The sequence below is a fragment of the Trichoderma atroviride genome, chromosome 3, assembly GCF_020647795.1.
Source record: "Trichoderma atroviride chromosome 3, complete sequence".
NCBI classification, from domain to species: Eukaryota; Fungi; Ascomycota; class Sordariomycetes; order Hypocreales; family Hypocreaceae; genus Trichoderma; species Trichoderma atroviride.
In genome coordinates, this window is record NC_089402.1 from 3886910 (window position 1) to 3909089 (window position 22180).

At 53.4% G+C, this 22180-nt stretch overlaps 6 protein-coding genes across 6 annotated transcripts; 2 read left to right on the forward strand and 4 right to left on the reverse strand.

Annotated features, from left to right (window-relative positions):
* Positions 1-521: 521 nt before the first annotated feature.
* Positions 522-4751, reverse strand: TrAtP1_006555 (uncharacterized protein; the record flags this gene model as incomplete). The annotated part of the gene is made up of 4 exons (XM_066113171.1): positions 2476-4751; positions 954-2045; positions 684-864; positions 522-623 (listed from the first exon to the last, which is right to left on the reverse strand). The coding sequence occupies exons 1-4, from the start codon at positions 3342-3344 to the stop codon at positions 522-524; spliced, it is 2244 nt and encodes a 747-aa protein (XP_065969257.1). The 5' UTR covers positions 3345-4751.
* A 7919-nt stretch (positions 4752-12670) lies between these two features.
* On the forward strand, positions 12671-13438 carry TrAtP1_006556 (uncharacterized protein; the record flags this gene model as incomplete). Its single annotated transcript, XM_014083133.2, has 2 exons — positions 12671-13304; positions 13368-13438. The coding sequence occupies 2 exons, from the start codon at positions 12671-12673 to the stop codon at positions 13436-13438; spliced, it is 705 nt and encodes a 234-aa protein (XP_013938608.2).
* A 927-nt stretch (positions 13439-14365) lies between these two features.
* Positions 14366-15340, reverse strand: TrAtP1_006557 (uncharacterized protein; the record flags this gene model as incomplete). The annotated part of the gene is made up of 1 exon (XM_014083134.2): positions 14366-15340. The coding sequence occupies one exon, from the start codon at positions 15338-15340 to the stop codon at positions 14366-14368; it is 975 nt and encodes a 324-aa protein (XP_013938609.2).
* A 34-nt stretch (positions 15341-15374) lies between these two features.
* Positions 15375-16043, reverse strand: TrAtP1_006558 (uncharacterized protein; the record flags this gene model as incomplete). Its single annotated transcript, XM_066113172.1, has 1 exon — positions 15375-16043. One exon carries the CDS (start codon positions 16041-16043, stop codon positions 15375-15377), a length of 669 nt encoding a protein of 222 aa, XP_065969258.1.
* Positions 16044-18440: 2397 nt separating this feature from the next.
* TrAtP1_006559 (uncharacterized protein) lies at positions 18441-19339 on the forward strand (the record flags this gene model as incomplete). The annotated part of the gene is made up of 2 exons (XM_014083135.2): positions 18441-19192; positions 19258-19339. The coding sequence occupies 2 exons, from the start codon at positions 18441-18443 to the stop codon at positions 19337-19339; spliced, it is 834 nt and encodes a 277-aa protein (XP_013938610.2).
* A 45-nt stretch (positions 19340-19384) lies between these two features.
* TrAtP1_006560 (uncharacterized protein) lies at positions 19385-21709 on the reverse strand. The gene is made up of 3 exons (XM_014083136.2): positions 21241-21709; positions 20670-21140; positions 19385-20605 (listed from the first exon to the last, which is right to left on the reverse strand). Exons 1-3 carry the CDS (start codon positions 21290-21292, stop codon positions 20097-20099), a joined length of 1032 nt encoding a protein of 343 aa, XP_013938611.2. The 5' UTR covers positions 21293-21709; the 3' UTR covers positions 19385-20096.
* Positions 21710-22180: the final 471 nt, after the last annotated feature.

Genomic DNA, 22180 nt, shown 5'->3' on the forward strand with positions numbered 1-22180 from the left:
AGGTGAGGCTCAATGAAACTTGGAAGGCGGGATCAGGTCCTTCCAATTCTGGTAATTTGACCGTAGCATTATGTACCACCGCTAGTAGCACATAGTATTAGTGGCCATCCGATGACAGGAATGATCTGCTTCGCTGATGCGCATATTGTGGGGGGGTCAACGAGCGTGATCGCCATCAATGTGGGAACCCCAGATAAGGGGGAGAGGCGACCTCTAAGAAACCAGCAACCTCGAATTCATTTCGTCTCAGGGAACCAGCCCGGAACTAACGCCGTCGCCATGTGCTGTAAAACGTGCAAGGCAAAAAGAAGAGTGAATGTACATGTATCTGAGCATAGAGATCAAAGCGTACGGCGCAAGGCGAGTTGATCGCAGCTGGAGGACAGCCCCACAGGGGATCAACACAGGCTCGATGAGTCGGAATCGTACTATAGCGGGGGGAGTTTGCATGTCCCCCCTCGTGACGCCAACAGATCCATGCCGTTCAGAGGAATACGGCCGACGCATCATGTGCAAGCGGCTCACTGCAGCATCACGTCTTCTCCAATGCCTGGCAGGTTCAGACCAGCGGCTAGTGCTTGAAGCTTAAATTCGGGGTTGCAAGGAAGAGAGTGGGATTTATGCTGAAAGAGGGTCAGTCTCGGATAAAGCTCAGCAGCCTAATCATTCTTGCTTGGACTTACGTATTTCAGCCCGTTGAGATTCTTGTATCGCTTGCCGCAGGTCTCGCAGTTGAATGGCTTCTCCTTTTCCATGCCCATAGTGCCTGGGTAGGGAGCACTAGTCTCCGGGTTGACGATGGAAAAGGTTCCATCGCCGTTCTCGTGTAGCTGCTGGGTTTGGTGGCCATGAGCCTTGTGGTACCTAGTTAGATACAGTGGTTAGCATCTTGATAGCCCAATCAAATCATACAAATAGACAGATAGGGGGGGGGGGGGGGGGGTATAACCTACTTCAATCCGTTCTGGTTCTTGTACGCCTTCTCGCAGCCAATGACAGGGCACTTGAAAGGCTTGTGTTCCTCCGGCATCATCATGCTCTGCAATCGGGCAAGCAATGCCTTGTTGGCCTCGGGATCCGCAAACTGGCCGCTAGTTAAGCCGAGCTGGGCAAGCTGTGCTTGTATGGATCGATTACCCTGCGGGAATGCGCCGTTGGGGCTAAACAAATGCTTGCCGGGATCATTGATGCAGAAATTAGAGTCGTTGTTAGCGTTGTTGTTGTTGCCGTTGCCAAACGTCATGTCGCCAAGATCAGTAGCGTCGCCGCCCATTGGCATACCAGGAAGGTCTTCGTCCATGTCACCCATCCCGGCCTGTTGGGCCTGCTGTTGCTGCTGCTGCTGCTGCTGCTGCTGCTGCTGCTGTTGTTGCTGCGGCATCTGCTGCTGGGTCGTGAGGGTAGGGGTATTGACAGAAGATACAGTGGGGTTGTTCTGGAATCCAAAGCTGGCGGCTGCAGGGGTGGGCGGCTGTGACGTTCGGAGACCCTGCGTAATGCCAGAGGTGTTCATGTTGAGCTGTGGTCGCTGTTGTTGGCCAAACATCTGGCGGGTCTGATGCATCTTGTTGCTGTCATCCATGTCCATGCCGCCAATGGCATCGTCCATCTCCATATCGGCAACGGCATCCATTTCGTCACTCAGGTTGTTGCTCATGGAAGTGGACATCTGAAGCATGGAGGTGCCAAGTCGCTGAGGCCCGCCCAGCTGGAGTCCAGGACCGCCGATTGAGCGCTGTTGTCCCAGTTGCTGCGGACCTTGGCCAGGCCCTGGAGTTGCCCTCGAGTTCGGCATCTTCGGTGAGCCTTGGATGCCTAGCTGGCCGTATTGGTTGAAAGCACTGTTCCTCGCGGCAGAGGGACTGGCCTGTGTGTGGGCCTCCTCGTAGTGCTGCAGCAAATCATGCAGATTGGGCAGAATCTTGCCGCAACATGTAAAGTCTCGCATGAAGCTAGCCTCGAGCTTAGGTAGGTAAGACGAAGAGTGGAATGAGGGAGACGCGTGGGCGCCGCCGGTAAACGGAGAGGTTCCTTGCATCATGATGCTGCAGAGGCCATTTTGTTAGCAATCGTAACCGAAAAAGGGTGACAAGAAATAATAATAGATGGAAGAATTGCCGTCAAATCGTTGAATATGCAGTATATGATATCCATGATGCGCAAACAATGGCGGGGGGGGGATTCGGGAGCGAACACGAGGGGTGGAGTGAGGAAGAAAAAAAAAAAAGGACGGATTGCGCGCGGGGCGTGAAGAGGCCAAAATGTCTCTCGTCCAGTCTGCGAATTGACATGTCCAAAAAGGGAATCTCATGGTGATTGAAGCAAGGCGGTGGAAGCAACAGCAACAGCAACAGCAACAGCGCATGTAATGCTTGATGACGGTGCAGACGGGGCAAAAGAATTATAGCGCCCACACACGATAGCAGAGGCAGATAAGGATTAAAAGTCGACGACAGAAATGATCACGGCACTTACTCGTCTCTCACAAAACTGCCAAAGGACATGCCGCCCCAGCTGACGCCGCCCATCAGGCTGCCGGCGAGGCTCTCGCGACGATTCCGGTTGACATTGTCGCGGTTCTGGATGTTCATGGAGATGGGCTTGGGGCCGGCGCTGACAAACGAGTCCTGCCGCGGTCGGCCCATGGCAGCGTCAAGGCCCGGGCCAGTAGTCATGTCGGCGGCGTCGTCGCAGTCGCTGAGGTCGATGTCGATGTCGACGTCGATGGAGGTGTCGGGGCGCGGGTAGGCGAAGAGCTTCTCGGGCGTGGCCGTGGCCTGCTCGGTCGTGCGAAGGGCGGACGTCCAGGAATACGCAGACGACGATGGCGAGGGCGCTGCGACGTCTGGGTCGGCGCGCAATGCGGGGGTGCTGCAGAAGCTGGAGCCGTGTCTGGACGGCGACGCGGTGGACGATGAAGCAGCAGAGGCAGCGGTGCAGGCAGAGGCTGAGGCTGAGGCAAGTGCTGAGGCCGCGGCTGATGGTGAGGCCGATGATGCGTCGTGCAAGAGGTCGGGAGGCGTTGCCGGCTGGGGCGAAGGCGATTGTGTCAGCGACGACGAGTTGAGCGAAGCTGGCGACCCGGCGAGGGCGGGCGAGGCGGCACAGGCAGGCAGCGCTGGGCTGGCACTGTCGCTGGCATTTGCAGTGGCGCGGGAGTGGGCTGGCCGGGCGAGGGCATTGGGCCTAGCGCTGGTGGTGCTGGAGCCCGCGCTGGAGCCCGCGCTGGAGCCGGTGCTGCTGGAGCTGGTCTGGGCGGCGAGTGCTGGTTCTGGCGCTGCGGCCGTGGAGCCTGGCCCGAGGGCCTTGTCGGGGCCCTGGAACCACCTGAGCGCGCTCTGCATTGCTGCCAGGTTTACAGGCGGGATTCCGAGGTGGTGGTTTCAATCTTGTTGGGTGCGGTTCGCGGTACTCGGTACACAGCACCAGGTACTCTCGTGCTCACTCACTTGGGCGCTCACTCTCTCTCAGAGTCACACTTGCTGCCTGTTGGGAGCGATGACGAGTCAAGGGCAGGAATGGGAGCGGGGATGGATCGCAGCAACAATAAACAGCAAGCACGCAGATAATAAGTAAATAAAATGCGTCACGAAAGCCTCAGCCGCAAAACTCAAAATGAGAAAATGTTCCCGAAATAGTCCCCAAGCAGCCCCGGTCAGGGCCTACTCTGCCGGTACAGTTCGGCTGGAGGGTCGAACGAGTCTCGCTATGGCTGAGCTTGTCTGCTTGCACGGTAAACTGAGTGCCGTGAACCTTTGGGCTGCGAATGGGTACAAGTGACCTAGGCGGTACCCTCGTGGCTACTGTGTAAGTGCGGAAGCGCCGTAGACGCGCTGAAGTCCACCGGCTGTACCTGGTATATGACGAAACCGTCTCGCGGCGCAAAGTCGGCGATGGTGAAGGCTCGTAAAACGAGCTAGACGTTCACCGATGGAAGAGCGAGTCGAAACAAGCAGAAGTCGAAGCGAAGCAAAGTAAAGCAAAGTAAAGCAAAGTAAAAAAAAAAAGATGGGAAGAGGACAGAGCCCGGAGATGCAGCTCAAACAAGATTCTGCCGAGAGGATTGGAACTTATGGTCGGATGAGGGCAATGCTGAGACTCGGGAGACGGAGACGCTGCGTAAAACCTCGGGAGAGGGTCAGAGCATGTCACACCTTTTGCCCGGGGGTCCAAGGCAAAGTATTTATGAATGAACCTGGGACGAGGCGCGAGTCGTGGGGCGGCCAACAGCTCGAGAGAGAGGTCCGGCCGTCACGAGAAGCTTGACCCAAACGAATGAATGGTAGGTACGGCAGGTATTCTTAGCTCGGGAGAAGAGCGGTGCGGCCTTGTGATGTGTTATTGTTGTCGTAGCGGCTCTTGATTGATGGCTTTTTGGTCGCAGCAACAGCGCAGCGAAATGGCGGAGAAGACGAAATGGTGTAAGTCGGTTGGTTGGTCGGTTCTTGGTCGCTCAAACGGCGCGGTGCATGCACGGCTAAGATGGACAAGAAGAGCGGCTTGAAAGAGAGATGGAGATGCAGCATCAATCACACAGCTACGAGTTGGACGACTGTGATTCACCAATCAAGCAGGTTACTTATAGCAGCGGAGTAGAGACGGATCAACGGCTTTCACTCTGGGCCAGAAGAGGAGGAGAAATAGATGGAATGCGGGTGAAGAAGAGGAAAGAAGAATGAACTGAAGACAGATGGTACTACTATAGTAGGTAGTAAGCTACGACATGACATGGCGACCTACTTGCTACTGCCGTACAGCTGCTAGCACAGCAGCACTACAGGCACCGCTGTTGCTAGCAGCGACTCGCCTGAATGGTTGACGGCATGATCACCACGATGAGCAAGGCTCCCCCCATCCACACCACCAGCCCTCCTCCACAAAGAGACTCGGCGCCAGAGCAAGTGAATCCCAGTTGGTCTCTGCCCCTGCAAGGCCCGGAGCACCGATCACGACGGGACGCAGCGTGGCAGTAGCAAGAGCAGCATGTTCTCCGTGGTGCTTCGGACGAGCAACAGAGCCCAGGAACAGGGGCTGGCGCTAGCGGTTAATTCAATGGGCGGCTTGCTTCGTTGCAGCCATTAATTCACTCTCACAGCGGGAACAGTGCTTGTACCTCGCCAGTACACACAGTCTACCTTGTGCCTACGGGAGACTGTGCTGTGCAAGTGATTACAACGGCTCAAAGCAGCCAGCTGCATACCTGTACTTCCAGGGGACGAGACGGCCTACACTGGGCCTTATTATGGGACTCGTGGTGGCATCTACATGCGTTCTGAGCCTGGACGGATTGATGCCGAATGCTACCACAGATGCCCTGTCTTGCAGCAACGAGCATGCGAGTCGACGACTTTGGCACTCCGTGCCTTGCCTTGAACCCTTGCCCTGTTCTCGCTGTGGATTCTTCTTCGGCAGACTCATCACACATCGAATGCCAGGCATTTGCTTGTAGGTACAGTGTAAGCCTCCGTGGGGGTTCTCTCGAGTGTCGATTTCAGGCACCTCGTCTTAGCAGTCTGCATGTAGGCATCGGCCGGTGTAACATGGGCTGGCACAGGGCCTCGCTCGGTCAGGACTAAAATCAGTCAACAATGCAGGTCACCGATGATGAATTACCAAGTGTGTCGTAGCGAGACCCAAGCTTACAAGCATCCATCTCAGGGCCCCCTCCCAGGTCGCCCATGGGCAAATCAGCAAATCAGACGATCAGACTGGCAAGCAAGCATTCAATCGATTGCGGGCGAAAGGTATCGCGACTGGTCTCGGTTCCGCTCTCTTTGGCCACTAGAGAGGCGCTTGTTACTTGTTCCGCTTCTCCGGGCATCGGAATCTCCTCGTGCTCTCCGTGTGGCTCTCCGACGGATTTGATTCGACTATGCTTTTGCACCTTTGGCCGTGATTAGCCCGGGTTTAGCAGCTAGCACTGACGTGTGCACGACTCTTTGAGTGTCGGTGGCGAGGAATTCGCAGAGAAGCAAAAAGAGAAGAGAGGCCTTCTTTGCCGAGAGGAGGTTAGCGCTCACCGGCTTGGGTTCGTTTCGTTACGAAGCTGGGAAATAATGATGGAGTTGATACCACATCACCCTGTAGACGTGCCTGGGTTGCGCCCTTTTGCCTGCCAAGGCTCCAGCCACGCGCATTACAGCTCGCGGGCATGACTTGTGCATATACATGTACGATATACTAATCGCAAATCAGCAGCGTCTAGTCTTGGGGCTCTGTATTGCTTGATGTCGAATAAAACCTGACCGCATCGCTTCGCTCCGTCTCCTCCAACATGAAGCAGCTACCGTTCAAAAAGGACCTAGTATTGCACACCGACATCAATGGCTGATGGATGCGCTGGACTTACTTACCGCACATGTGAGAGCATGAAAGCACCCCACGGGCTTTTTGGGGTCGGAGATGCTGTTGCTGCCCAGGTGCCTGGCGCTATTGCCCGATTCCAGCCTGCCCAGACCTGCTCAGACCTATCAGTGCCTCTGGTGGCATTCTGGCATTACTCGACCGCGCACTAGCATCGACGCTACCTGGTGGTGCGGTTGAAAATGCTGAGCCACTACGGAGTCGTGGCCACTGGACCTGGCTTGGCCACTCGCATGGGAGGTTTGAGGCAATGGAGCTTATGGGCAGGACAATCGTAATGTACCAAAGTAGTGCTGGCCTACCGCATGTGGTTGGTTGACCGCCGGAACGGTCCCTCTATTGCCACTTGCGACGGCCTATTCGACGGAATACTCCGTGATTGACGGCAATGCCAGCTGAGTCTTGCCTCGCATGTGAGCTGAGACACAGGGAAGAAGCCGAATGCGGTGGTTGGGTGACCGGCAAGTGTGCTGAAGCACTTGACAGCTTGCAGATCTGCCCTGTAGATGCGGCTGCATGTGCTCAGCAGTGTCTCCGGGATGATTCGTCATGGAAGCCATATATAGAAGCAGTCGTGGTGATGACCTGGCCTGGCTTCTAGCCTCCCATCAATCTCACTACATGCGAGTGGACAAGACAGCAATCTCATGCTTCACCTCCTCTCTTCACCGCTCGCCGTCTAGCAGGACAAAAGCATAAGAAAACCCACCGCATCTAGACGCGCAGTGCAGTAGGCGGTCATGAACTAATTATATACGGCAGAGAGTGCGGTGAGTTTTAGTTTGCAGTCCCCCAATATGAGTTCCTCCAATGATGTCACAAGGACCGTTTCAACCGTCTGAAACCTCGACCGCCTTACAAGCACTCAGTAGTGAAAATCAGAGCCGCAGCCGCAAGCGCAGGATTAAGGCCGATATATCGAGTTAGGGAAGGGGGGCACTTTAGGAGCGCCTCGTTGACACCGCCAGATCTCCATCTCGTGGAGGACGAGTCGTGTCTGTGGTCCCCAGCATTGGATTGTTGGGCTTGAGAGTGGCCTGCAGTTCAAGAGGGCGGAAACGTGACGACGGATCGATGCGATGTGTGAACATCAGCCTGATAAGCGACGCCGAGTCCGGGCCCCCTGGATGCAGAGCATGGCTACCATTCATTGCGTCTGGTAGCTTGAAGATTTTCAGGGTCCAGCGAGGCCGCGATTGGCGCCTAAAGCGCGCCGTCATCAAATCTCGAAAAAGTCGCCGTCATATACGTCTACGTGTATTATACTGTAAGCGGCCGCTCGTAAATGCACCGACGCCCAATACTCCGTTCCTTATTAGTTCGTATCTTCGCGATCCCTGTGTAATTCCCATCTGAGGCATCAGTTGACCTCACCCCAACAAATTAAGATGCTCCAATTGTACGACCAAAGTCTTGGCTCATTCGAAGAAGATGATTGGAAATATAGTGTGTATACGGATAATATAGTAATAATTTAGGAATTGATTCCCTTGTTCGGGCCGTCGACAAGGCAGCGTCGCATCCCGCCATCAATTTCAAACTGACAGGAAGAAAAAAAAGACGCTTAAAGTGAAAAAAAAATGCCTCTGAGAGGGTAGGGATGCCTGGTTGGAGTCGCGTGCGCAAAACGCATTGCCCCTGCAACTCATTCATATTTCTCCACCGTGAACATACAGCTTTGCGGGAAGCATCCAGCAGCATTAAATGCAATTGCAATATCGATCAATTAAGGGACGCTTGCGATTCGACCAATGCAGTTCCAGACTGCCCTCCACCAAAAGTGCTACGCTGCAATTCAACTACTAGCAATATAAAGAAGCACCTCGCTCCATTAATACCGAGGCTAATCGAGTTGTCATTTTCTTGACATCGCAGGGGGACAACAGCGTGCAGGATCCATCTCAAGTGGGAACAGCCTCTCTTTTTGCCTTTTGACGGAGCCTTGGTCCTGGTTATGGCGCCTCTGCCGCCAGCTGGCCTGAGTCATAGTGTGGCACACGGGATGGATATTGGCTTGCTGTATCCCATTACGAGACACAAATGTTTCGCTCCAAGTATGTACCTGGTAAATAATACTAACCGGCATCATTTGACTTGGGATACAATGACATCTCTGAGGGTCTGTTAGCTCTCTCGCTTGTCTAGAAGCTCACTGGCGCGTGCATGGCAGTAAGCCGGCGTATTTCTTTTAACTTTGTTCAAAAGCCGCAAATCTTGCCGGCCGAAATTACATGTCTGAAGAGAGAGAAAAAAAAAAGACACATATGATGGAGAAGCGTATTCATATTACAACAAGCATGCCGATATATACAGATGCAAAGTGCCATGTACAACCCTGATCTTCCCTCCTTACCTTGGCAAACTCTATGCTTTGCATCACACAGTAGAAAAGACAATGCTCGACTCTGAAACGCCATTTCTACTCGCACCAAAGTCTCGGCCATGTCTGAGACACGCCAAACCCACAACATTGCCGGGTTTAGCCGCCATTCGACGTTATCCAAGAAAACGACAAGAAGCGCCAACAGTTGAAATGCCTTGTGATTTTTCCCACTTGGGTCGCAACCAGAGCCTCTTTTGTCCTGGCGTCGGATTGTTTCTGAAGAGAAAGCCCCAGGTGCCAAGTGGGCTTTTGCGCGGTAGACTTCGGCATCTCGTAGAACAAATGGAGTCCTTCCACGGCTTCGCTAGAAACAAGGAACAAGGCACAAGAGAGCCAAGAAAAGCCACGGAATCCATTTACTGCAGAGTGAGACGCTCTGGAACCGGAACCTCCAAGCTCAGCCAGTCCGCTTCTTAGTTTCTTTTGTTTTACATACTTTTTTGCCCGCTTTGGCAAGCGCTAGCGGTTGCACAGCTTGCAGTCTTGGGAATGGACCCTGGATGCATCAGTCAGTCTTGTTCCCACAATTGGTGCTGTCGATCGCCTCGCCTCAGCATCGCCGGCCAGAAGGGGACTCCACTTCGGCACCTCGCGTACAGGTTCGGCATGTGGCTTCTTCTTCTTCTTCTTCTTCTTTTTGCCTCAGAGCGGAGTGCCGCCTCCGTATGTACAAGCAAGCAGATTTGGCGCAGTTTGGACAGATGTTCTGCATGAGGTGGTGCTTGGAACTACATGTACCTACTCCATCTCTTAGCTGTAAGAACGGCCGCCCTTTGCCACCGAAGGGGAGAGGGAAAGCTCAAAGCTTCTCTTTTTTCGTCTTGCTCCATATTGTACAGTACCCATATATCATGCCGTAGCCGTGCTTTGAGCTATTGGATTAAATCGTCCCTTTTTTTAGAACACGAGGCTCGAGCGCGTCGTTAGCTGTGTGATTAGTGTTTAGAGTTGCGCACCTGGTTTATATCTGCCGTCAGCGTTGTTGGTTGTCTATATCGAATGTACGTGGCTAGGGTGTCTTGGCACGGGTTTCAATAAAAAAAAAAGATGGTATTATCCTACACGACGCGAAATAGTGTGTCAGAGATATAGCCACAATACGAAGTCTGTTGTGAATGTTCTTTGCCTCTCTCTAGACGGAACAAGTGGCTGTTAGAGTGTGTAAGCACGTCTGCACGCTACGGCAACATCGCTCGACTGTAAAAGTTGGAGGCTGTTGGCTACATGTATATGGCTACACATCTTGTTTCAAATAAACTTTTTGGGTGGTCACTATTTGTAGTCAAAAAAGTCTCCCAATACTTGGCTCTCGATGCTAGTCTCTGGAGATTTGTCGGATGCTACACCATGAAGCTGACATTCGAGTCTGTCGGCTCGCGACATAGGGCTGCCGTGCACAAGCTCTTGCAAAGGACAAATGCTGCACCAACCACTCGGCACATGGTCAGATGCCCAAGCAGGCAGCTCAGTATATCTCGGCACAACCGAAAATTTCCTTTTTCTGCTGTCATGCCATTCAAGCCTCCTACCAACGGCCTGATTACGTTTTGTTGAGCTGTGCCAAGGTCAAAAACGTAACGAACAGCCAATTATAGCTCTCTCAATTGCAATTACATGTAAATGAAAGCATCTGGCGATGCTGGGGCCGTAGGGTGGTCCAGTGTTCTGCGAGTGTAAGCTCCAATACTAAGAGGTCCACGAGCCTGAACGGCCCAACAAGAGCCACACATGGCTTGAACATGGGATTTCCAGGTACCTGGTACATTGGGCAAGCTGAGTATTAAGTAGAATATCAACCTTGGACAGCCTAACATCAGTTGGGCGCGAGTGTCCGGCCCGACTCGCCAATGTTAATCTCACAACCACGAGTGATCTCAGCTACCAGGGCCCTAGCATGGCACAGTCTGAGTAGGTAGGTACATAGTAGTAGTAGTATAATTAGCAGTGCTACGTCATAAAACTCACCATTGTACTAGAGTGGTATCGATTAGATATCCGATCAATCGAGATATCTCAGGGGCGCACCGAACAGGGGGTTGCAAGATAAGGGTCCGCGAACCAAGCGCTTTCCAGCACATGGCCGTGATGCGGCTGGCGGCAGAGGCGCGGCAAGCGGCAAGCGGCACCGATCAGTAGGATTATGCATTGCGGCTCTTGATCCGGGGGAGTGGCAAAGATATATCGGAATGGCGCATATGATGGCTGCTCGATTGAAACTCAAATCTGGGGTCGGTCTCCAGGGTAGCAATTTGGCCGGCGAGTGCAGACAACTGAAGCATCATCTGTCAGAGTGCTACTGCGTATGCCATTTTCTTTTGTCATTTAGTAAAATTGCTGTCGAGTACGTTATTAAATAGATGATTTTTGGAACATCATTCTGTATGGCTGATACTGCTGGCTTGCTCCCTTGGCGGGAATGACGTTGATGCTGCTACTAACATTGGGTACTACAACTCCATAACATTATCACTACTGCCCATCGGGGTATGACTGCCCTTGTCAGCCACAGCCAAGTCTACGGACACCAGATCCGGATATGGAGCGCGGAGATGCAAGCAATCACCATCATACGACGTGCCTGCGGCGGAACCGCCCGGAGTTCTAGAAGACACAAGGGTCCGTTGACGTCAAAGGGAACTCGGCCGCGCAGCAGCCGGGCGAGAACGATAAACGTCTCAGCTCGTATGATCGGTGGTCGGCGCCATGCCCCCCCTCGGCTGCCGGCATGGCACAGCGCATCTGGCAAGGCTGCAGGGGCTCGAGAGTCGTGCTGGTTAGTCAGCCCGATGAGACGAGCTGGCGGGCGAAACCGCCGCAGGGCTCCCACTGGTGAAATGAGCCTGTTGAGCATCAGACGCCCCTGCCGCCGAGCGGCGCCGCACATGCCGCAGCCGCCGCGACGAGCGCTGTGGCTTGAGTGGCTTTTGATTTTTTTCGTTATGCCGCGCAGCCTCTATCGTTACATAAGGCGGCGGTCGCCGCTGCGGCGCGCAACGAGCAGTCGGATGATGTAGGGAGAGAGTAGGGAAAAAACTTCAACTTTCTGTCAGTTTTGCTCTCTTTGCAGCTGCGAGCATTCAATCGTCATACTTGCAATTCAAACAAGGATAATTCGACAATTCTGATATTAGTGCGTAAGTGATATCTCCGTTGTGCCTGTTTTGGTCGAAAACGCGTAAAGCCTCTCCTCAATCGTGCTGCGGAGGTCCGGTGTGTTGCGCACGGGAATTTCTCGGTGGGGAATTCTCGGGCTTGCGGCGGGGCGGCTCGGAAGGGAAAGTGCAAGATTTTTCTTTTAGCTGGTTGACATCATGCCGCTTTGATTCTGACCCAGCACTATATTTACAGCGCGCTCGCTTCCGTCAAACGGGCTCTTGTCTTCATTGCCATCAGCACCATCGCATCACAACCAAACATCCAACACTACAATCAGTCTTGTATCATACAGACTCAATCAGCTATTTACACTCAACTCAACCCAAACACACAACATACAAGAGACTTGCACCTGTTGCTACCGATATTCATCCTCACACGACCAGTAATCAAATCATCCGCCAAAGCTAAAATCAGCTCGCTGCCACTTGCTACATCCGGACCCACCTGAGCTTTTCTGACACCACCACCCCTCTTCATCAGAGCAGCTCTTCTGGGGTTATCAACGTCGCCCGACCACGCAACAGTTACCGCCTGAGCCGGCCTTTGTCCAATTAGGTAGTTGGAATAGCCTATTCGCGACCCCCTTTTACCTATCGAGAATAATACCTGCTCCTGTCTGCTCGATTTCCCCCGCTCTGCGAAGTTTCTTGGACTCGAGACATTTATATAACCGCCAAAACTGAGCCACTTTCTTCAGAGTTAGCTCAGCTACCACCTACAACTACCCTACCTACCTATCACAACAACAAACTCCAACAAGTCACCATGAAGGTCCTCACCAAGGAAGAAGAAGCCGCCCACTACAACGCCGTTGTCAAGGGCGGATTGATCGGTGGTTCATTGGGTCTTGCTATCGGTGCCAGTGGTGTCATCTACGCCTCAAGGAGATATCCTTCTTTCCGCGGCCTGACCCTGCCATTCCGAACTTTCCTCGTCACATCCACCGCTACCTTTGGCGCCATCGTGCAGGCTGATCGCCAGGGCATCAAGCACCAGAAGGAGCAGGACCCCAGACGCATGTACCGAGACAACTCCCAGCGTGCCCAGGAGATGATCCGCGAGAACGAGACCGCCTACGAGCGCTTCATGAACTATGGCCGCGACCACCGCTATAGTATTGTCTGCGCCTCGTGGCTTGCCAGTTTGGCCGTTGCCTTTGCTCTCGTCAGCCGCGCGCCCATGAGCACCCCCCAGAAGATTGTGCAGGCCCGTGTCTACGCCCAGGGCCTGACGCTTGCCGTGCTCATCGTCTCGGCCGCCTTCGAGATGAACGATGCCAAGAGCGGCAAGGGCCGCTGGGAGACCGTCATGGTCCTCGACCCCAACGATCCTGAGCACAAGCACCTCATTGAGAAGAGAATCCACAAGGAGGAGTACGAGGGACAGGATCTGTGGATGGGTAAGTTTTTGATCAACACTCTACTTGTACAATCAAGCATCTGGCTAACAAACTCGTTTACAGACATGGTTGAGGCTGAGGAGAAGAGAATAGCCGCCCGCAAGGCTGCCCAGGCCCAGGAGCATGCCCAGTAAGCTGCTGAATGCCACTTCAATTCTCCCATTCCATGGCGACTATTAGCAGCAGGCGCCCGCTGAGGTGCTGCACTAGTTGCGCCATGGCATGCAACATCTATCCGTCACATCCGGTTACAATAAACCGGCTCCTCCCATCTTGAAATACCCCATCCTGGCATTAAACCAATCACATAGACGCTGTTTCATTATATTTGAATCGGACACTCACACATGTCTCATACAGCAAATGAAACTACACTCCGAAAAATAAAAAAGATTTTCGGAAAAAAATTACTCGTTGGGTATCAAGGGGGGAGGTTAATGAATTCCTTCTCTTTTCTTATTTTGGGCTGGTTTCCTCGTCGCGGTTATAGAGAAAACAAAAAACACTTTATACATTTGAAGAGGGTGGCTATCAAAGGCCAAAAGCACGAGTGATGAGGAAACAACGGAATCGGCTTCTACTTTTTTCTCTACTGTTATTATTATTACTATCAGCATTTGCATAATAGGGCGTGTTTGATTCGTTCTCACGTTTTGGGTGGTTCAAACAAAAATAGTCTGCTTTACATACACCTGGATATATATACATTTCCTTTATCTTGTACTATAACAAAATCAAATTGTTTAATGGAATCACTTCATGATCTTACTTTGCTCCTCTTGTTCCTCTTGGTGTTGTTTTTCTTCTTAAAAGTTCATGGTATCATAAAAATAAGAAAGCTTACTCTATATCTGAACTTCTTGGCAAGCTGCAAGGGCAAAGGCAATGCTGCTTGCTTTCTGTATATTTGAGGAAAAAAGAAAAAAATTCAACCCGAATCAGTCAGCGTTCTTCTATGCACACATATAGGGTCAACATAAAATAGGAAAAAATGCAAGATTAACAAAAGAGAATATCCAACGTGTCTTTCCTCCTCATAAACGTTCAGAGGTTTGCCATCATCATACATCAATCGTGAAATGGCTAATTTGCGAGTAATACGCGTGAACCGCCAGCTCCAGAATCATCACGTCGCCAAATACATCGCTGCCGTCAAACCCGCCAACAACATGCAACCTACTATCGTACAGGACCGTGCCGTGATACCCTCGTCCGCTGGGGGGCAGGCCATATGTCTTGCGCCTGTCCCACGTCATGGTCACCAGGTTGAGGAGCAGCACGTCGGCGCAGTACTCGTGGCCGTCGTGGCCTCCGATGACAAAGAGGTATGAGCCCACAATGGTGGCAGTGTGCGAGAGGCGACGATAGCTGATGGGGATGTTGACGAGCTTCCAGATGTGCCTCTCCACATCGTAGATCCACACGTCGTCGAAGCATTCGCCACCGTCCGATCCACCAAAGATGATGAGCTTACTGCCAACCATGTTGGCTGTGTGGTAGCCGCGAGCTTTTGGCCGGCGGTCCCGTGCTCCTGGAGCTACCTTTTCGGCACCGGATATCAGTCTCCACGACATCTTATTCATGTCACTAACGTCGAGCCGCCATATATCGTTCAGCGCGCGCACGCCATCGCCTCCACCAAAAACGTAGATGCCGTTCTTGTACAGACATGCCGTGTGGGCGCGGCGTTTTGAGGGCACCTTGTCTCCCATGATGCGAGGCTTGGTCCAGCGGAAATTGACCGTATCAAGGACGTAGACATCATTAAAGTACGTCGGGCCGTCGCCACCTCCAAAGACGACGAGCTTCTTCCCCACTGCCGTGCAAGTCATGGCCCGGAGGGGCATAGGGATATCCCCAACCATGTGCGGCACAGACCAGTAGAACGAGTCGGCGTCAAGGACGTACATGGAGTTGAAGCACGTCTTTGCATCGCAGCCGCCGAAAACGTATACGCTGGAGCCGATCAGCGTCGTCGTATGAGCTCGGAGATTCGAGTGTGCAGCTCCGGATATTGGTGCCTTTGACCAGTACATGCCGGATGCCGGGGCTGGGGGCACCTCTGGCCCATCACCGGGTCTCGGCAAGGGGGGGGAACGTGGTGTGTTTGCCGGCTGATGCGCGAGCCATGATGGAGCTTGTTTGGCGAGCTGACACGGCAGATGTCGCTCTTGACGATGCAGCTATAGCGGCTGCGGCTGCTGTTGCTGTTGTTGCTGCTGCCGCTGTAGCTGCCGTCTTTTGTTCTGCTTCGCCATCGCGAGGAAGGGGAGGGACATCGGGAAGACTGTCCGCGGTCGACTTTCTTTGGCCCGTTGGGCGACTCGTTGGAGGGTTCGGGTGCGAGGCCGAAATTGCTCGTTGACGAATGGTCAATTCGGCGGTTGCTTTATTGCTTCGCAGCTGATCGCCCGGGGCATTGCTCCTGGCACCAGCAAGGCGGCCAGGCGTGTGGCTCCTGGGGACTGGAGTCACCGATTGCTCCTCATTCTCGTCATCCTCCGCCGCAGAATAGCGCTGCTCATCTTCGTCGACCCTCCGCCTGACATCCTCCCCAAAGTATTCATCATCATCGTCCTCGTCTTCGTCGTCGTCCTCATCGTCCAGCATCGTCGGTCCTCTGTTGGCGGACGGGTCGACAGCGGTCCTCTGAGACGCCACGCCCTGTCGAGAGCCGTACGTTGCTGTCTTGTGAGGAGACCGGGTCGCACTAGCGAACGGCTGGCCCAGATCTTCCATGGTCTCGCCAGCTGCTCCTCATTGCCGAGTTTCGGCAGCGTCGATTCGCGAGGAGCGAGGTCTCAGGACGCGTGCAGCAGGAGCTTAACTCCTTTGAAGGGGGAGAGAGGTTGAGGGCAGCTAGGGGAGCAGGAGGGGTTTGGGTAGTGGGGTAGCATTGGCTATTGAGCGCTGAGCTGGGCTGCAATGTTTGTGCTATAGCGGTCTGAGCGCTGGGGAATTGGCGTCTGGAGCCTCCATTACGGGATACTCAAGCTTTGATGTGGTCTTGTAGGCGAATCAATGCAGCTGCGATCCTTCAAATTGAATTCAGCAATACTGTTGTTCTGTCTGGGTCAAAGCAATCGTTTATCGCTAAAGGCAGTTCTTTAAAATTAATATATTTTCTTCTATTTTCAACTTCTGGTTAGCTTACGATGGAACGTTGAGAAAGTGACATTCAGGTCAGCGCGCTGTGCATACAGTCAATATGTCTGCAGGCAGGTGGCCAAGTTAGGTGACGGCCACCTCTGAAATTTCTCACAGCCGCTACTTCACTGTCCAATAGAATTTTCCAACTCCACAGCAATTTTTTCCCATCTTCATTCAAACATCAACTTTCAAGGTTGGACCAATTTAAATCCAACTTGCATTTTCAATCTAATATCCAGGCAAGGAAGGATATTGGAAGTCTATTTCATTCACTGCACTGGACAAGGCCTTTGAGGATCCTGCTCAGAACACTTCTGGCATAAGCTTCTTCGCCTCAACCGCATATTTCACCATATTTCATCTCAGGAATCTAGGCATTTCAAGTGGCCATTGTCTCGATCCAGATATTTATCAACGCCATTGTACAATATGGCTACAGAATCCGATACCCCCATCGCCGGAAATCAGCCAGACGTTGAGCCGCATCCTGAAGAGCGAGCCGCCAAGCGAATTAAGATTGACGACGCAGCTCCTGCTCAGGAAGAGAGTGGCCAAAACCTGTCTGATGCTAATCAGAACGGCAACCATGTAGAGACTTCAGATAAAAGTCAAAGCCAGCCTGTCTCTGAGGCCCCCAAACGACCAGAAGAGAATGGCGAGCCCGATGACCGTGTCAAGGGCCTAGCTCCGATTAAGAAGGAGTAAGTTCCCTTGTCTGATAACTCATATGTATTCCCAACTTATGCATCCTAGGTATCTCATTGATATGTCAGGGAAGCAAGATGAGAGATCTACAGCAGTGGACGACGACGCTGCTGAAGGTCGAGGCTCAGACCCCCGAGACCAGTCCCGTAGAGACGGGGAAGATTCCAGATCCCAGGGAAAGAAGGGAAAGAAGAAGGCCAAGGGTCAAAACATTGATCGTTCATTTGGGAGATTCGATGATGCTATTCCACTTTGTAACAGCAGGGCTTATGCTCGGGAATTCTCACCAAAGGAATGTCCGTACGGTGAAAAGTGCAGAATGTGCCACGATCTGCGCAAATATCTCAGCGAAGGTCGACGCGAAGACGTGGAAGCCCTTGGTGGAAAGTGTCCCGCTTTTGAGGCACACGGCTTCTGCTCTTCCGGCTGGAAATGCCGCTTTGTCAAGAGCCATATGGAAGAAATCGAGCACGAAGATGGCAGGAAGGAGCTGGTTTTGAAGGATAACCGGCCACCCAAAGAGGAATCCAAGAAGGAGTCCAACGAAGAAGCTCAAGCAGACGAACCCGCTTCCAAGGACTCTTCAGAGGATACAGAGGCGGCTTCTAATGGCCGAGAGAAGGGCGAAGACGAGTTGCGACCTGGAATCTACAATGTAGTGACTATGGGTCAAAAGATCCAGCTGAATCGCAAACGAATCGACTTCACCAAGACGGACCAGTACATTACATGGTTAAACCACGAATCCAACATTAGCCAAGACTTCCATCATCGCCGCAAAGACCAGCCAGAATTGGGCCTCGAAGACCTTCGGGCTCGGTATGTTGACCCGCCGTTCAAGCCGTCTGAGAAGCGCCGTCTTTACTTTGGCGCTGAGACTCCGACTCTCGCCCCTTTGACCACGCAGGGAAACCTCCCATTCCGACGGCTGTGTGTAGAGCTCGGCTGTCAAGCCACCTACTCAGAAATGGCCTTGGGAATGCCTCTGCTCCAAGGTTCCAAGCCTGACTGGACGCTGATGCGCGCTCACAAGTCCGAGATTACGCCCCCCCCAAGATGAATCCCGGAGCTATCCCGTTGTTTGACGACTACAACCACTCGCGCGATCTGAAATTTGGCGCCCAAATCTCGGGCAGTGCTCACTGGGTTGTCACCAAGGCTGCTGACGTCCTCAACCGTTTCTGCCCTCACCTTCGGCTCATCGACCTCAACTGCGGCTGCCCCATTGACAAGGTATTCAAGTCAGGCGCCGGATCCGCGCTCCTCGAGGCAAGTGGTAAAATGGAGCGCATGATTAGAGGTATGAATGCCGTGTCTGGCGAGATCCCCATCACCGCCAAGATCAGAACTGGTGTTCGCAAGGACCGCCCGACAGCGAGCCAAGTCATCGGCAAGCTAGCCTTTGGAGCTCGCGAGCATCGCGAACGGCTTGGTGCTCCTGGCTGTGCGGCGCTCACTCTCCACGGCCGCAGCCGTGAGCAGCGCTATACCAAGACGGCGGACTGGGGCTACATTGGAGAATGCGCAGCCCTCATCAAGACGTACAATGATGAAAAGGCCAAGATCACCGACACTATTGCCGAGCCCGATGAGAGCACCCTGCCCAACGCCAAAGACGGCCGCATGTACTTCCTCGGCAACGGCGACTGCTACTCCCACGTCGACTACTACGAGCATATCGAAAAGGCCCGCGTCGATACCGTCATGATTGGCCGTGGCGCCCTCATCAAGCCTTGGATCTTTGAGGAGATTGAAAAGGGCCAATACCTGGACAAGTCATCCACCGAGCGTCTCGGCTACATTGAGAAGTTTGTCAAGTTTGGTCTCGAGGCCTGGGGCTCGGACGAGCTGGGCATTGGCTTCACCAGACGCTTCCTCCTCGAGTATCTCAGCTTCGCGCACCGCTACGTGCCGATTGGTCTGTTGGAGCACTTGCCTCCGCGATTGAATGACCGACCGCCGGCGTACAAGGGCAGAGATGAGATGGAGACGATGATGGCATCGGACAATTACAGGGACTGGATCAAGATCAGGTACGTAGGCTGGAAGCTTTCTTTTCTTATTCCTCCCTGGTTATATGCTAACATGTTTTTGACAGCGAGATGTTCCTCGGACCTGTTCACCCAGGCTTCCAATTCCAACCCAAGCACAAGTCCAACTCTTACGAAGCCGAGGGATAAATGTGCTAGAATCCTATACACAAGGGGGGGGGGGGGGGGGGGTGAGACTCGTATATGGAACTAATTTATCAAATAAGGAAGAACTCAAGAGCAACAGACAATTGTGGCAAATTACTAGACAGATTTTCTCTGCTTGTTGCGCTACATCACGTATAAGTAGAAGCAACTCAGAAAGCTGAGCAAATAAATCATCACACGCACGCAAGTTGATTAGATTTCTCAATTTCCAATCGTCATGAAAATAAATTTAAAAAGCTGTATGTAAATAATACAAAATAATAATCAACCCCCCGACTTTTATACAGGAAACGGAGCAGGTCTTCATCCACGTCTCCATGAAAGCGTCTTGACACAAAAAGGGCTATGCGACAGCAAGCATGCAAATACCCCGAAAATAAAACTCCCAAAGCGAATTAGATAGCTAGAAGGAAAAGGACAAAGGAAAAAATAAAAAAAAGCACGCCAGTGGTATAAATAGAGCATGCTATACCAGAGCATCTAATCGCGCAGCCTTGATGACCCAATTCCAATCATTACAGACATGTGTATAAAGTGGTGTTCTTTGTTTTTTTAAGAGTAGAAGTGACTCCTCTGCATGCCATCAGCGGTAGCATACTCTTTCTTGCCCTCTTCGCTTGTTGATGAGCTGGTCAATGAGTTGGTTCTGCTATCAGGAGCGGCCTTGAGCTTCTTGGGCTCAGATTTCTTCAGAACCTCGAGATAGGTTGAGGGGAGGTATCCCTGGCGGCCATCACGGCTACGGCAGTGCCACCACTCGCTGGGCTGACCAGCAGGGTCGTTCTTGCTCAGGACGGCGACGAGATCTCCCTTGCGTCCCTCCAGTTCCATACCGCCGGTCTGCTGGGGGGGCAAAGTCGAATCGGAGACGGCAAAACTCCAGCTTGGCGGGATCGACGGGCTTCTGGGCCTCGAGAGCCTGCTGCTGAAGACGCTTCTCTTCTTCCTCGGCGGAGGCGGCAATGTTCTTAATCACCTTGGACATGAGGTAGGGGATACCGAAGGCGGCGAGGAGGAAGAAGATGAGAGGCTTGCGGCTGGCCTTGGGGGGCTGAGATCCAGCAGCGCCGGATCGGCCTTCAAATCGAGCAAAGTCTGAGGCGTTGAGGGCTGCGGCATCAGCTGGGAGGGGACGGCCAGTGAGCTTAGCCAGTAGAGTACGGATCCAACGGATGAGGGTGAAGATTCCGAGCAGTGATCCTAGGGTATCGCGCAGGTTGCCGAACTGTTCGGCGACGGAAATCATAGCTATTGATAGGTTAGCATGCAGCTCTTACGATGAGGCAAGCCGAAAGCAGTATCAACAACTTACCAAAGAAGCTAGAGTGCGTGGCCATGTATGTGCTCTCGAGCATCTGTGCAAATCCGCCAAAGGCAGTGACAACGCCCTCAAGCATCTGAAAGGTCGCCGCGGTGCCATTGCTGAAGCGGCCGGCGAGGCTGTTGGGGTCGCCCATGGCACCGCCATACATGCCGCCGCCGTACATGCCTCCCATGCCCATTCCGTATCCGCCGCCATACATGCCGCCGCCATATCCTCCATAGCCACCTCCCATGCGCGAGTAGGGACTTGAGTAGGGCGATGAGTATGCGCTGTTGTAGGCGCCGTAGGGAGAGGCAGCCATGCCGCCCATGACGCCGGGCGTAGGGACGGCGGCGTTCTGGGTCATGGCCGCGGCAAACGACGCCGGGCGCTCTGGTATCGGAGGTGCGTCCATGGATGCAACAGATGATGCCGGCGACAGAGGCGCTGATGATGAGGCTGATGAAGGAGGAATGGTCACTAGAGAGAGGAAGAGAGGCGACTAGTCAGCATGTGAAGGTCACGGGAGAGGCGCGTTCAGGGCACAAGAGCATAGAAGCAAGTCCGTGTTGGTACTTACGTGAAGGCACTGAGGCTCCAGCTCGTTCCCAGGGCTTAGGTGGCGAAGCCATTGTGAAAAGGGTCAAGAAATGAACGGCGAGGAAACAAGCCGGGGGTATCACAGCAGTGTTATTTGCCGGCGGAGCGCGTGCAGTCCGGTTTGGGCTCGCCTCTTGGAGTGCTGGTGCTGTGGAGAGGCTGGTTGGTGTGCTGCCAGCAATCTCTTTTTTTTCTTCTTTCCAGCTGGGGCTGAGGCAGGGCCCCAGGTTGTGGCGATAAGCGACGGTACAAGTAAGACGAGCAGAGCCGGCACGTAAGGCTTAGTCCGTTGTGTTGTTGTGCGAGGAACGCGTCGGGCCTGGCAGGATGCAATTCGAATCTGGAATTGGGAGAGGAGCGAAGAGTTGCGATAAGCTCCAGCGCTCGACGGGAGGGGAGATGAGCCTTCATCAAATGGCTGGGGCAATCACAAGCCCCGGCGGCTTGGTAATTAAATCGAGCCTGGGCAAATCCCGGGGCTCGCGTGGTTTGGCACCAGGTACTGCGCCAGTACACGCGAGCCCATCCCTGGCGTCGCAATGCAGGGGGTACCGAAAAGGTATCTCCCTTGCGCTTCCCTCTGGGGCGGAGCTGCGGCTGACCTGCTGAAGGCGGTTCTGGGGGGGGACGGGAAAAGCGGGGCGCCGTGGCTTCCAGGTTTTTGTTTGCCTCGGTACTGGCTCTTTGCCATGACGACGGGGCCGAGACGCTAGCACGGCTCTGGCTGGGAGGTCGGATGGCGGAGGCTGGTAGCGGATGCGGCGCTGAAGACGAGCGCTGAAACGATGGCGCAGCGCGCATTGGCCTAGCTGCATGTGCACCTGGTAATACGAGTGCGCTGGAGAGCTGCGATGGAGCATTGCTGCAAGCTGCTGTTTGACGCCAATGCCCGCGAATATCTGCTTCAAAGCATCAAAACC

Coding starts and splice junctions, on each gene's coding strand:
- TrAtP1_006560 (XM_014083136.2), bottom strand. CDS start 21,292: ATGGCTTCGCCACCTAAGCCCTGGGAACGAGCTGGAGCCTCAGTGCCT. Junction 21,141..21,240: donor TGGAGCCTCAGTGCCTTCAC/GTAAGTACCAAC, acceptor TCCTCTCTCTAG/TGACCATTCCTCCTTCATCA. Junction 20,606..20,669: donor CACGCACTCTAGCTTCTTTG/GTAAGTTGTTGA, acceptor ACCTATCAATAG/CTATGATTTCCGTCGCCGAA.